Source organism: Schistosoma haematobium, chromosome ZW, assembly GCF_000699445.3.
Source record: "Schistosoma haematobium chromosome ZW, whole genome shotgun sequence".
NCBI classification, from domain to species: Eukaryota; Metazoa; Platyhelminthes; class Trematoda; order Strigeidida; family Schistosomatidae; genus Schistosoma; species Schistosoma haematobium.
This window is the reverse complement of record NC_067195.1, coordinates 86,371,523-86,385,481: the sequence shown is the minus strand read 5'-3', so window position 1 is coordinate 86,385,481 and position 13,959 is coordinate 86,371,523. Positions and strand designations below refer to the sequence as shown.

The 13,959-nt window shown below is 36.6% G+C and overlaps 2 protein-coding genes across 3 annotated transcripts in view; one reads left to right on the top strand and one right to left on the bottom strand.

Moving 5' to 3' along the window:
* STK4 (Serine/threonine-protein kinase 4) overlaps positions 1-13,959 on the top strand; it is a 91,031-nt gene that overhangs the window by 29,654 nt on the left and 47,418 nt on the right. Inside the window, exon 15 of the mRNA XM_051212579.1 lies at positions 130-12,536. Coding sequence (XP_051072768.1) covers positions 130-287 — 158 coding nt within the window. The 3' untranslated portion in view covers positions 288-12,536. The remainder of the gene's footprint in view (positions 1-129; positions 12,537-13,959) is intronic.
* Positions 1,363-13,959, bottom strand: part of MS3_00004636 (uncharacterized protein) — a 28,384-nt gene continuing 15,787 nt past the window's right edge. For both annotated transcript variants that reach the window (XM_051212580.1, XM_051212582.1), the window contains 6 exons: positions 10,766-10,923; positions 8,597-8,716; positions 6,445-6,781; positions 4,646-4,911; positions 3,377-3,463; positions 1,363-1,824 (listed from right to left, as the gene is read on the bottom strand). In XM_051212580.1, the coding sequence (XP_051072770.1) occupies positions 1,483-1,824; positions 3,377-3,463; positions 4,646-4,911; positions 6,445-6,781; positions 8,597-8,716; positions 10,766-10,923 (1,310 nt within the window). In that variant the 3' untranslated portion in view covers positions 1,363-1,482. The remainder of the gene's footprint in view (positions 1,825-3,376; positions 3,464-4,645; positions 4,912-6,444; positions 6,782-8,596; positions 8,717-10,765; positions 10,924-13,959) is intronic.

Genomic DNA, 13,959 nt, shown 5'->3' with positions numbered 1-13,959 from the left:
TTACATTAAGTCACGAAACGTCGGAAATACCACTTTCTACTCATTGGGATTTAAATAAAAAAGATATATTTATAATACTGAAAATGCCTACATATTCTAATCATTGTATATTTGACATTTTTATTCTAGATCCAACATACTTTGATGGTCGTTGTGCTGATATTATATTGGAGCCTGACAATAAAATTATTGGACGATTGGGTATTCTACATCCTGATGTTATACAAAATTTTGAATTGACGATGCCTTGTTCAGCTTTAGATTTAGATCTCGAAGTGTTTCTTTGACTGTTATCTATTTAAACTGACTATGTAAAGAAAAAAATCTTCTTTCCAAAATAAAGGATTTTCCGATGAGTTTACTGAGATTCAGTGCTTTGTAAAAACTACTAATTGAAAGAATGTTATCCTTTCAACAAAATTCCATTGAATGCAATAATTTACAAGCCAACTTTCCGAACATTAATATTTCCGACCTACAGAGCGTCTCAGCAACAATAACAATACATGCTAAGAATTCAAACACACCTCTAATAATATGAGAATGGTTGTAACTGAATATTAATATTCGCTTTAACAGTAAGCTGTTTAAATAAGTTCACATCACATATCTTTAGGGAACAGCCAGTTTGCGTGAAAAGTTTTACAGTGCAGTTGTTAAATTAGTCGTTCTCCTTAGATCTAATCACATAAAGTTTCAAAACTGTCTGGTCAAGTATCATTACGCTACACAATATTTATTTTACGTGTATGAAATCTGTGGGTTGTAGGTATTTGATCATAAGTATGCTTGACACACCACTACTAAAATAAAACACCTGAGTGTGTGACGAATGCTGTACTGTAAACCTTCACTACAACGTGTGCTTAGTTGGCACCTATTTATAGTGTGAGTTAATCACGCTTTCAGACTTTTAGATTAACACCTTATTAATAAATGTTGTTATGAACGGTACAAGTTCTTCATATAGAATCATTGAAATAATTAATTGTTAAACCAAGGTAAGTGCCTCTATATCAAAGGAAGACGATCTCGATATCCTTGAGTGCTGCTAGAGGTATGACTAGTTTTGGGGATGGTTGAAAGAAAGTTGGGGGCGGCCAAATCAAAACGTAGCATCAGTCTTTGAAGTCACTAACTTCTAGTCTTAGCCATGTTGGTAGATGCAAACTACTTGGTTGGGGACTCTGGGTGACATCGCTCAGAATTGATGTAGCTGACTGATTTTCAGTATCTAAACGCACTATTATAATGCACGTCTATTAATACAACTTTAATCGTTCTCTTGATTTCAATTACCAGTTGTAAATAGATCGTTATACTGTAGAAAGTTTGTTGAACAAAAAAGAAGCAAGTATTTATCATGATAGTATAATATTTATTCTTTAATGAGATGTACTCGTTGTTCAACTTTTCGTTTTGAATATACAGCAATCGAAAAATGTACAACTCCTTCTATACACCAAAAAAAAATCATTTTTCTTAATTTTCAGTTATGATACAATCGTCGTCGTCGTCATCATCATTATCAGTTAAGTTGTCTTCGTCATTATCATCAATGGGACACTGGTCATCTTTAACTTTCTCTAAACCGATCAATCCACAATTAATTTTTGCACCTTTAATATTTTTGACTAATGATAAACGATGTTTCAGCATTTTGTCTATCTCAGATTTAGAATCATGATGTGAATTAGATACATTGACATTATCTACATTAGATTCTCCAATGGTAATATTCTCATCATCGTCATCATTAATTTGATGTAGTTTATGTTCTGTAATAATAAATCCTAATTTGTAAAATGTAATTGCTACATTCAACTAGCGAAATAGCAAAAAGAGAAAAGAAAATGCACATAAAGTTAATCAACGCTGATACATAAGAGATAACTTCTAATAAAACTGATGAATAAATTGATTCATACTTAAAATATCCAGCTCTGACATACTTATGATTTTGAAGTATGTTTTACTTCAAATGTTCAGATATTATTCTGACAACCATTACATAATCATTACTTTACATCAGTTTTCCATCAGTACGTACTCACATACATTATGCTTTTGGGGGGGGGGAAGGAACAGTTCGTGATAATTTTGCCTTGATGATTGAAATTCATCATAAGTCAGTCAGTTTAAACTAAAAAAAACAACTTCCGAAATCAACTACAGCCTAAGACTGTGAACAAAATGAATCATTATCTACCATATAAGATATTCTGTAACCAAATACGAATATCCTTTTTTTCTAAGACACAAATGTGTTCGTAAAATATCTCGTCTACTTATTTGAATGGTGTGGTCCGAACAGTATTATCAGATCTTAATGGCTGTTTGTTTAAGAAAGTCATCTCCCAGTACATATCATTTCATTGTTGATACGAAACGTATCAAGACAAAGGTTTGTACAAGATTTGTTGAATTTGCTTGTATAACAGTGTAGTACACACCATTTACATAATTTCGTTTGACCTCCCAACCTTTACACACTAGGGTAATATGTACATTGAAAGCTATATCATTAGAACAAAATGAACGAATTTCATTGACACCAACAACCAGTCAGTTGGAAACAACATGATACCTTGAACAGAAAATATGTATTAGTCCAAATTTATATTATAATGAATAATTTATCCCATCGAATAGTTTTATACAGTTAAAGTCAATGCAAATAATTAATTATCCAACCTTAACCTAGCTATGCCTTTGGAATAGTGTAGCTTCACCTCATGAAACAATATAAGGAATCAATCGTAAAAACGGATTACAATATCTTAAGTTGAACACATCTATACCTATATGTATACTTCAAGCGCATAGATTAATTTGATCAGTTTTTGCTGTGTGTGTAATGCATACTTCCACTAGAAACCAAATGAACATAATAAATCCTTACATATATACAATGGAATCTATGCCTATGTGTATGCTAAGGAGTGGATGAATTCCAAACTTGTGTATTTCTGGTGTGCATATAACGTGTATTCTTCAAATAATAGTAGCTTCCATATTCTCATAATAGAAGCTAATCGAAGCACTCGGTGCCGGGGGTTCTATGGTATCCTCCACAGAAAAGATATATCCTACCCCGAATATGTGTGCCTGTATGAATTAATGAAACATTTGTTGAAAAGTGCCAATGAGCTTCCTCCAACCTTTATGAGGGGAACTGTAATCTTGAACAGAAAATACGCATCAATCCACATTTTATAATTATAATGTGTAGAACAATGAATAGTTTATTCCAGTAAACACAGTTTTATGTAATTAAGCTCAACGCAGACCAATGATTACCCTTTTATAAATGTTATTTAATATAAAATACTAATAATTACTACTACTAACACTTGTACAAGCAAATTAAACTTACACAATCTGTATGTTTTTCCAATGGCAAACCACTAACAGGGATGAACACAGGATATTTACGAATGAGATGGGTGAGGGCGATAAGAAACTGGGTGAGATCAAATCGAAAAAAAAACATATTAAAGATAGTATTGAACAGATAAGATGAATTAGTAAACTACTCATGAATTTATCATGTTTATGAAACGTTTATCACGGACTGCCACCAAATGCCCTGGTATGGCCGACAATAGCAAGAGTCAGTTTTGTCTCTTTCGAAATGCTCTCATATGGCCATGCGCATACAACTACTGCCAGGGATGTCCTACTCACTGCCTTCTAACGGCACTACTGTTGTTTACGAAATTGAGAGGAAGAAAAGCGACTATCCAGCGCTTTAACCGGGTTGGCGGACACGGAGAGTCTACCTATGTGAGTTGGAAAACCCTGATTCCAAACCAATGGTGTACATGGGCTCCAGTATTATGAGGGAACAAATGGCGTATGAACCAATTATTGGTCACCGGCTTCCATGGCACTGCATCTCCCAAAGTTGCTGCACTGCTTTGTGGGTTAGACCTTTATAACAAACATTCCGGTTGTGGCCTCCTGCGAAAAACCACCTGCTTCGGTTTGGGCACACGGGCAGTATCACAGCCCTCACACAAATCGAATGATTTATGTGGCGCATATCTATTTGGTGTATGCCCGGTTGGGGGCAATCTTTATCGTGTGATGTTATCTGATGTATATCGTGGATTAGAAAAGCTTAAATCAAACCATATCATTAATTCATCAAGTTACTGACTTGTGACCCAGTCACTGTGTAGGTGTAGTTCGTCGTTTTTGAGATAATATGTCACACCATTCAAATGAATAACAATAAAGCTAATAAGTTTCTTCTCCAATTAAAATATGCTTCTTACTTACTTTATAGTGTTGTTTTTTTCTTTATAGTTAAGATATGTAGAATTCTAAAAGAATCTTAATTTGATATTGGATAGTTTAACATAATCGATAAACAAAAACCCAGGATCCAGGTTTCGTCTTAACTGGCATTTGTGCCAACACAATGTATTGTGGGAGTATGTTTCCCTACATAGATTTGCTCATCTCATTTAAGTAGAGCCAAGTGTAATGCAATAGATAATCTTACCAATAAAATGAAACTAGAAAAGTTCGATGTAGATTGGTTGAAAACGTCAAAAATGAACTCGAATTCTTAAAACAGATTATGGGTGGGTTTTTGGTACCAACTATAGGAGTAATAAATTAAAACGAAAAAACTTACTTTCTTGTGAAAACCAATTCCTACATTTGCATTACTATCAGTATTATTGCCTTGATTATTTAAAGAATGATATACCATGAATGAAGGAATCATAGAATGCTGTCTATTGAGAGTATTATCATCAACGACAGTATCAGATTGTTTATTTTCAAAATAAGTCAACATTAATCGAATCGCTGTTGAACGAATCAAACGAATTTTACTATGAATAGTTAATTGATTCGATTTGTCACTTTCGTGTTTGAAAATCGAACGTATTAGTTCATCTGAAAAATGAATTAGAAGAATTCAACTAATAATAATAACTATCCTCTAACTTTGATAGGATCAACAATTGTTGAAATGTAATCAAAAATGGATGAAAATAGAAATAAGTCAATAGTGGAAATCAGGACTCGTATTTCATCCTGTTCGTGACTCAGTACCTCGATGTACCTGCAACCCAATATTGATGTTCACTGACATATGGAATCTAGATAGCTACTTATTTGTGAAATGAGTATGGATTTTATTTGAGAGGGTTTGTAATTTTCATTCAGGAATGTAACTGCAGGTACGTTCACTTGAAAAGTTCCGAATGAGACGAAACTTAAGCATTGGATTCTATTACAAGCTACTTGTAACTAAATAGCAACATCGAAGCAATACAATCATTTATTTATTTATTTATTTGAACACATAAATATTGGTACAAGAGAGCGCCAATATATATGCGCCACACAAAACAATGAGAATTCGAAGAGAAATAGAAAAAAAAACTAAGGAGCGCAAAAGAAAAGGAGAACAGTAACGAAGAGATTGGTGTAAGGTAGTGTGGTAGTAACGAGGGAACAAAAAGGTACAATCAGAAGAAATCTTTTAGGTAAGAGAGACACAACCACTTTTTATGAAGAAAGTAAAAGAAGGTTACAGCAGGATCGCCACTGACTTCTATTCTGAGCCATGTCTGATAACGTCTCTAGCCACTGTGTTGCACCATCTCTCGGACCCCAACCAGGGAGTCGTGAAGGACCGACACAAGCCAGTCCTTTGCAGCTTTCTTTCATACCACGACACCATGTCATGCACTGACCACCTCTCCGCTTCTTCCAACCAGTCCCACAGTCGGCAAATAATGCACGACGTGGAATTCTCTGGGACGACATTCGTAGAACATGTCCAAGCCACCGAAGTCGGTGTTTCAAGATGGTGACACCAATTGAATTATCATCTCTGTGTCCGAACACACGATACCGAACCTCTGCATTACTGACATGGTGTTGCCACTGGATGTCAGCAATCCTTCGGAGACAGAGATGATCGAACACAGAGAGTCGTCTAACGTCCTCAACTCGGAGAGACCAGGTTTCACAAGCATAGAGCAAAACTGCTCTCACCGACGCGTTGTAAATCCGGCCTTTTACAGCCAGACTAACATCACGAAGGCGCCAAAGGTGGCCCAGATTGGCATAAGCCGCTCTGGCTTTCACTATTCGTGCATTGATCTCATCACTCACACCCCCATCAGCACTTATGCAGCTACCCAGATACACGAACTTCTCGACTACGTCTATCTGCTCACCATCCAGGGTGAGTACAGGATTGGAATCCTGCCAGTCCTGTAGAAGTACTTTGCACTTGGAAGGTGCAAAGCACATACCATACCTACGGACACTGATGCAATACAATCAGCATGTAATTATACCAATAAAGACTGATAAATCGCACAACAAAAATGGAAACTACAAATCATTACAAACATACATAACTAAATATAACTAAAATATTCTCCAAAAGAAAGAGAAAACCATTAGCAATACCTTCACTCAACTCGAGTGCACAACTTTCTCTCATTATTTTCAACATCATTTTGTCAATTGCCAAATATAAAGGATCAATTGATTGAATAAACAAATTATCATAAGTATTAGGTTGTTGTTGTTTTGTGGAATTAATTTCTTTGCCAGTTGATACTGCATCCACTGTCATTGTTGACAATGAGAAAGGAGCAGAAGAAGATTGATGGTTTTCATGACTCGACTGAGATATAGTTTTTATTCTTCGAATTGGAAATGTTTGACGTTGTTCAATTTTACTAATTAAACGTTTTAACAGTTGAATAGTTTGTACACGAAATTCTTTTTCAAATTCAATTGCCTTTAAGTGAATAGAAATAATTTAGATAATTGGATATTTTGCATGGATGAATAAACGAATTGATAATTATCAGGAGTTTTGTGTGGAGACTATAGTCATTTCAATAGTTAAGATCATGAGTCAATTGAAGCTAGACCACCCATGGAAAACCTGGATACATTGGACGACCGATTCATCCAATTTTGGGACAATATTTCTATTTGATAATAGTGATGTCTTTTTTCGTCGTGATTGATTTAGTTTTAGCAAAAGGTTAGATTCCAGTTTAATAGGAGCTTAATTATAGTACTGTTAGGATCTATTTATTTGTTTCATTTTAACACATAGATATTGGTACAAGGAGGCACCAGATATATATGCGCCACACAAATCTCATTTCATATGTGTGAGGGCTGTGATACTACCCGGGTGACCAAACCGAAGCAGGTGGTTTTCTTAGGGGACCACTCCCCGAGCCTTCGACCTGAAGGTCTGATCCACAAGGCAGTGGAGCATCGTAAGGAGATGCAGTCCCATGAAAGCCGGTGACCAACAATTAGTTCGTACGCCGTTTGTTCCCGCAGGATACTGGAGCCCATATGCACCATTGGTTTGGGATCCGGTTAAAGCGCCGGACATTCGCTTTTCGTCCTCTCAGTTTCGTATACAATACTCCCACCACGAGAAGGCAGTGAGTAGGACTTTCCTAGCAGAGGCTGTATACGCGTGGCCATGTGAGAGCATTTCGAGAGGGAGAGCGGACTCTCCCCACTCTCGGCCGTACCAGGGCATTTGGGTGCTGTTAGGATCTTTTAAATAAGTTAAGATTTAAGATTGATAGGATCTTTTAAATCTTAACTTATTTACCGATAAATTTCATGTGATGAACTTGAAGAATGTTTTCGTTATATTAAGAATTTCTAGAAAGAAATTGAAATATTGAATCTTACCGCATCAAATCAATCTGTTGTGAAAGTATAAAGTCAACATCAATTACTAAACACTAATTACCGTATTTTTCTACTGATTCTTTAAGCAAGACAGAACTTGATTTATTTATTGTTAACAAACATTGAAGTTTAATTTCCTCTTTATTACAGTTTATCAGAAATTTTATTTTACAAATATATTTTAAGAAAAGTGGGTGTACATTAAATGAGCACTACTGAGGAGTCCCATACTAGGACGAAACGATCGTCCAGTGCTTTCAAGTATTCCATGGTGGTCTAGCTTCAATTGACTCATGATCTCAACTATTCGAATTGATAATTGGTAAAAAGGTAACAGACTAACTTATTTTTTGTTCACTTCACATGAAATTATTCAACGAAACTGAATGCTAACCACAATTATCGTATGAAGAATAGTAAAACTACATAGTTGTCTACAGTGAAGTAAGTGGGACTGAGTTTGAACTTGTAACGGTGGAAAGCTGAGTACTTCAATCATTAGACTTTTAGGTAGACAGCCATACGAAAAACATATCGAGCTATGATGATCGCACTACAAAGTATGTACATCATTAATCTTGACGACGAGCACCATAATCTATGAGTGAGTGAATGAGTGAGCGATAAGCTATATATATGCCTAACCAATTTATATTGGTTCATACTATTGTTTTGTGGTTTTATCCATTTACTAGTGCCTCAATTGTTGTTTTGATTTATTCACTTATAACTCCCTTATACAGTGTGGTCTCACAATATCATGGATAGTTGATATGTTAAGCTTACCTGACATAAGCTACCTATCATAATCAAATGAAAAATGGAGCTGAATTTAAACCAAAAATAGATCACAATATTTATGAGATATGAATAGATGATCACTTACATGTTTATTCGCTGCATCTTTATTAAAAAATATTCCAAGATGTTTGAAAGAATTAAGAGGAAGCGGTTTATCAAATTCTGGATCATTTTCCACAGCATTCTTCATCATAATTGGTAACAACTGAAATACAAATTTTTTTTTAGAAAGAAAGTCAATTTTATTGAAAAAACAGAGGGAACAATCAAATGTAACAATAAACATATACGACAGGATTCAAAGTTATCTAGAATAAATAGCACTCAATCAACAATTCAAGTTAATTAGCATCAAAAGTAAGAAATGTAAATCACTGAATGTTCAACTTAGTGATTAAAGGTTAATGTACATACTGGTTCTATGAAATTTATAGACATTGGTCTAATCTGATATAATGCCACTGATTAGCTATACAATTGGTATTTCATTAAATTCTAGTGATTAAGTGTGATGATGAATTTCGCGCAAATGTCCTAATCATTTTATTCACTACTCTTATCATTATTATTGGCTGGTTTGATTGAGTCTAATGTCTTAAAATATATGTAAATTAATACGCCAAAGTAAAGCTTAAGAAAGGTTTAATTGAATAACGATATCACTCTCTTTGATCACTCGTTCTCATAATTTACACAATAGTTCTAATATTCTGGTAAGCGTTTTTTTAGCGAGTTAGTGTTCTACGGGATGAGGACGCTAACCCCATGCCTAATCCTCTTTCTTTACCCGGGCTTGGGACAGGCAGTAACTCTAGAAGAGCTACAGGCGGAGTTAGTTTTAATATTACTATCATATTTTATCAATTACACATAAATACTGGTACATTTCGGAGCCAAAATAGAAAAAGTGAAATTGTGCAGAAATAGGGGAAGGAACAAGAAGTATAATAAACATAAATAAATTAGTGAAAGAAAACAGTTTGTAATAAACATTTCAGTTATGAAAAATATAAGCAGGAAAATTCCATTCAAGAGAGTTCCTCTAACTTTTATAAACAATGTGAACAAAAACTACAGCAAGACTGCTATTAGCTTCTGTTCTCATCTGATAACGTCTCAAGCCATTGAGTCAACTTCACCGCTCTCAGTATCGCTAAACTACAACCCATACCCATTCATCAACAGCCTAAATATGAGGTCAATAATAAGTCTCCAATCATAATAAAACAAAGTTGAAAAATCCATAACAAACTCGAAGCGACGAAGAATAGCAGAAAATAACTAGGTGATTCTAGAGACGTCTTAAAGGTGATGATACAATATTATCAATATGATTAACTAAGAAATCACTAAGACCATCGATTACCACGACGCTCAAACTTTACTGGTGTTGGGAATGGTTCGAAGAAAGTTAAGGGCGGCCAAACCAAAACGTAGCATCAGTCTTTGAAGTCACTAACTTCTCGTCTGAGCCAGGTTGGTGGATGCTGACTACTTCATTGGGGTCCACGTGACTATCGTAACCAATGGATGGAGACTCTGTGTAACATGACTCAGAATCGATCACAATGGCACAGGGGTATACATTCTTTGTCTTCAAACAGTCAGATTAAAATTGATTTCTACGAAGTGATTCTTTCTTTCTGTATTATATTTTTATACACATTCTACACATTACTACAATTCAAGTAACTGCTTTTATGAACTTGGTGTTCATCTTGTTGTGTTATTGAGGTATGGCAACTTGGACCGATGCATATATGTGCTTAGTCCCACGTTGTAGCTGACTGACTGACTTGAGAAATCACATAGGGTTTGGGAAGCTAAATATAATCACATTTGGCTGATCACCACCACTATATTTTTTAGCAGATAAGGTCGGATATCCTAGCTCTCCAAATATCATATATGGATGAAATGATTTCTGTTGTGAATTAAAATAAACTGTTGAATTACAGAATCCCATTTACATAATATTTCCACGAATTTGCCAAACAATTTTCAGGTAAAAGTGTTTCCAATCAAGATAAAACAGTGAGCACGCTTAAAACTACTTGATACACATTATTATGTGTCACATAATGTGATTGATTCACCAAGAGCATAATCAAAGTTATAATAAGGTATAATAACTAGATGACAATAGATTTAGAACCAGTGATACAATGGTTTTAAAGTTAAATTATTTCAATACTAAAACACCATTACTCCAATGTCATATTATCTATAAAATGAAAATAACAAACTGATTTACTTCAGATAGATAATCGCCCCAATTATATTTTTGATTAAAACTGATGCAAAGATGTAGTGTATGCTTATTATTATTTTTGTTAGTATGTGACATAGTGTAAGCGAATCCTTTAGGAATATAAATTAAATCTCCCGGTTTTAACTTCACCAACATAACGCCTAAATCACAATAAAAGAGATAGAAAAAAATTATTCAGTGAAATAGTAGTTATTAACAGCAACAAGATTATAAAATTGTAATGAAGGTGTATATTGTTAGAAAGAATTAGACTCGATAACGACGTAGATGTCTCTCTAATTATCAACAGTAGCTGCTACCTTGATGTGACCGACAGGTTCGCCTACCGTTGAGATATTCTTCTCATTGGCTCTTACCATCCCAAGGAGATCGGTTGGAGAACAATAAGACTTAGGTAAACTAGCAGTCCGACGGCAAAGTCTTACCGGCAACTGTACAGAGATGTGACAGCAGTAAGATGTTCTACTCAAGCCGCTAGCATTTACCGTGGTGATGCTCTCACATAATGGGAAAGGGTTGAAGGTCAGCACTAGAGTTAGAAATCCTAACTTAATCGACAGATTTTCGTCGTCCGAGATAAGGCCTCTAAGGTACGGAACTAACTCACTTGAAATTACCTGCAAAAGCGTTGTTTGTGATCAGTCTTAAGTGGTTATCCTTCAGATATACCGTTCACTATACCAGGTTTATTTTCAGGTCTCCGAAGTGGAGATATTCTTCTACAGAGTGGGCAATCAAGAAGTGACAAGTCTTTAAACTTCTCATTTGGCTGACTGACTTAGCTCTAAGTTGAAATTAATGTGCAATAATGGGATTACCTGTCGGATCAAATTAAATTGTATCGGATGAGGGTATGAATTTACAACTTAATGGTTGAAAGCCGAGTCAGTGCTTTAACCACACAAACACTGCTCCATGACTAACTCTTACACCAAAAACTATGATTTAACACTGACTATATGAATTTGAACTTTGTTACTGAGTTCAATAAATGTTTATTTTAATTCGAGCATGTACTCTTTGATTATTTTGTTGAATTGCTACATACTCAGTAAACGTTTCATAAAAATGAACTTTTGAACTCTGAGCGCAGAGAACAAAACTCCATCAAAATAAAAATGAACAATATGATGGGAATATCTAGCATTAAACTTTTTAGTCATTTCAAAACTTTGAACTTGAACCACGCCTTCTAAGTATCGTAATTTTATTGGCTGACCCTCAAGATCATATGATATATTTCCCTATGAGCAAATACTCATATATTTTCTAGTTTCATTATTTCAATTTCTGCTACATAGTTTCAGAGGTTAGCACATAATATTGGGAATCTGGGTTGTTTGATCGTTGTATTCACAAACCAAGTGTTTCATATCAGAAGGGTTTTTGGTCGATTGGAGAACGGTAAGACTAAAAGCAGCAACTCAAGGTCTGAGGACGAAGTCGTACTGCTGACTGTAGAGGGGTGTTACAGCAGTAAGGTGTTTCCCTTGGACAACCAGCATCTGCAGCGATGCTGCCTTCCCACAAGGAGGGGTGTGGTTAGAAAAGGTCGACCCTAAAAATGTCACACCTCACCTTACCTCACGGATTTCCGTCTCTGGCGGTGGGGCCCTTTGAAGAACGGAGCTAACACATTAAAAACCTTCCCACAAAAAGGTCATGCGCGACCGGCCTCAAGCAGTTGTCCCTCGGGCTCTGCGGTCATGCTCCCAGGTCGTCAAGACCAACACTAATCCAATTTCCTTTTCAGGTTCCTCAAGAAATACCATTCCACGGTGTGGGCAGCAGGGAAGTGACATCAGCCCTCATACCCGTAACAACACACGAGACCAAGTCGGTCACATTCAAATTCTTCCTACACCGCCTAATTACTCTTATCTCCCCGACTAACCCTTCTCACGTCCTTTTATCACCTCTCACTGCTAGGGCAAACGATTCGAGTACGCGGAACGCTATTCCTGGTCTCCTGAAACCACGCTCTAAACTTCATGTTGGAGCTTATAACGTCCGAACACTGTGCCAAATAGGACAACAGGCTTCCTTAGCTAGGACTTTAGAATCTCGGGCCATCGATGTGTGCTGCGTCTCCGAAACGCGCATACAGGATCCGAGTAGCATCATTCATTTGACCCCACCATGTCAAAACAAAGAACCAACTCGATTCACACTTCGTGTATCTGGAAGCCCAGATGCTGCTTCTCGTGGACATACTGGCGTAGGTATAGCATTGAGTCCTAGGGCAGAACTAGCTCTCTTAGAGTGGATCCCAGTAGACAGTCGTTTGCGCGCTGTTTGACTAAACGGAACAGTAAGGATTCGGGAAGATAGGGACACTCGTCGTTGCCTCTTCGTCGTCTCTGCCAATTCTCCCACTGACTGCAGCTCAGATGATGTAAAAGATTAGTTTTACAGAAAGCTTTCTGACCTTCTCCGGAAAGCTAGGCGCTCTGATGTAGTAATAGTTGCTGGTTACTTTAATGCTCAAGTAGGTAAACTAAGCGAAAGGGAAAGACACCTAGGTGGATCTTATGGTGTCGTGGCTCAAAGAACAGATAATGCCGACCGTCTGTTGCAGCTATGCTCAGATAACCGCCTGTTTCCTGCAAATACCAACTTTAAGCATAGGGAAAAACATCTTTTAACATTGCGACCCCCTAATTCGTCCCAACGTTGGACCCAAATAGATCACATCGCTATCAGCCACCGATGGAGGGGCTCGATAGAAGACTGTCGCTCATTCTGGAGCACATGCTTAGATTCAGATCATGCTCTAGTGCGAGCGCGTATTTGTCTGCGTCTTACTGGACGTAGGAAAGATGATGCAAGGAAACCTCTTAGGGCCCTACTTAATGATAGTCAAGCTAAGAGTATATTTCAGGAACAAGTAGGAAAACAGTTAGGCAGCCATGTAAGTGATGCCCACCTCGAGGCAGAATGGAATGATATCCGAAAAGCTGTGGAAACAGCAGTGATATCTGCTAGTACGGTAAACCAGAAGGTTAGGGAGCAACACTGGATCTCAGCAGCATCTACCGCACTGATAGATGCTCGGAAACTCATTCCATCTGACTCTGAACATAATGAAGAGCGGAGTCAGCTTAAGCGCAAGCTGACAAGAAGCGTACGCAATGATCGTGAACAGTGGTGGGTAGCGAAAGCAAGAGAGATGGAAA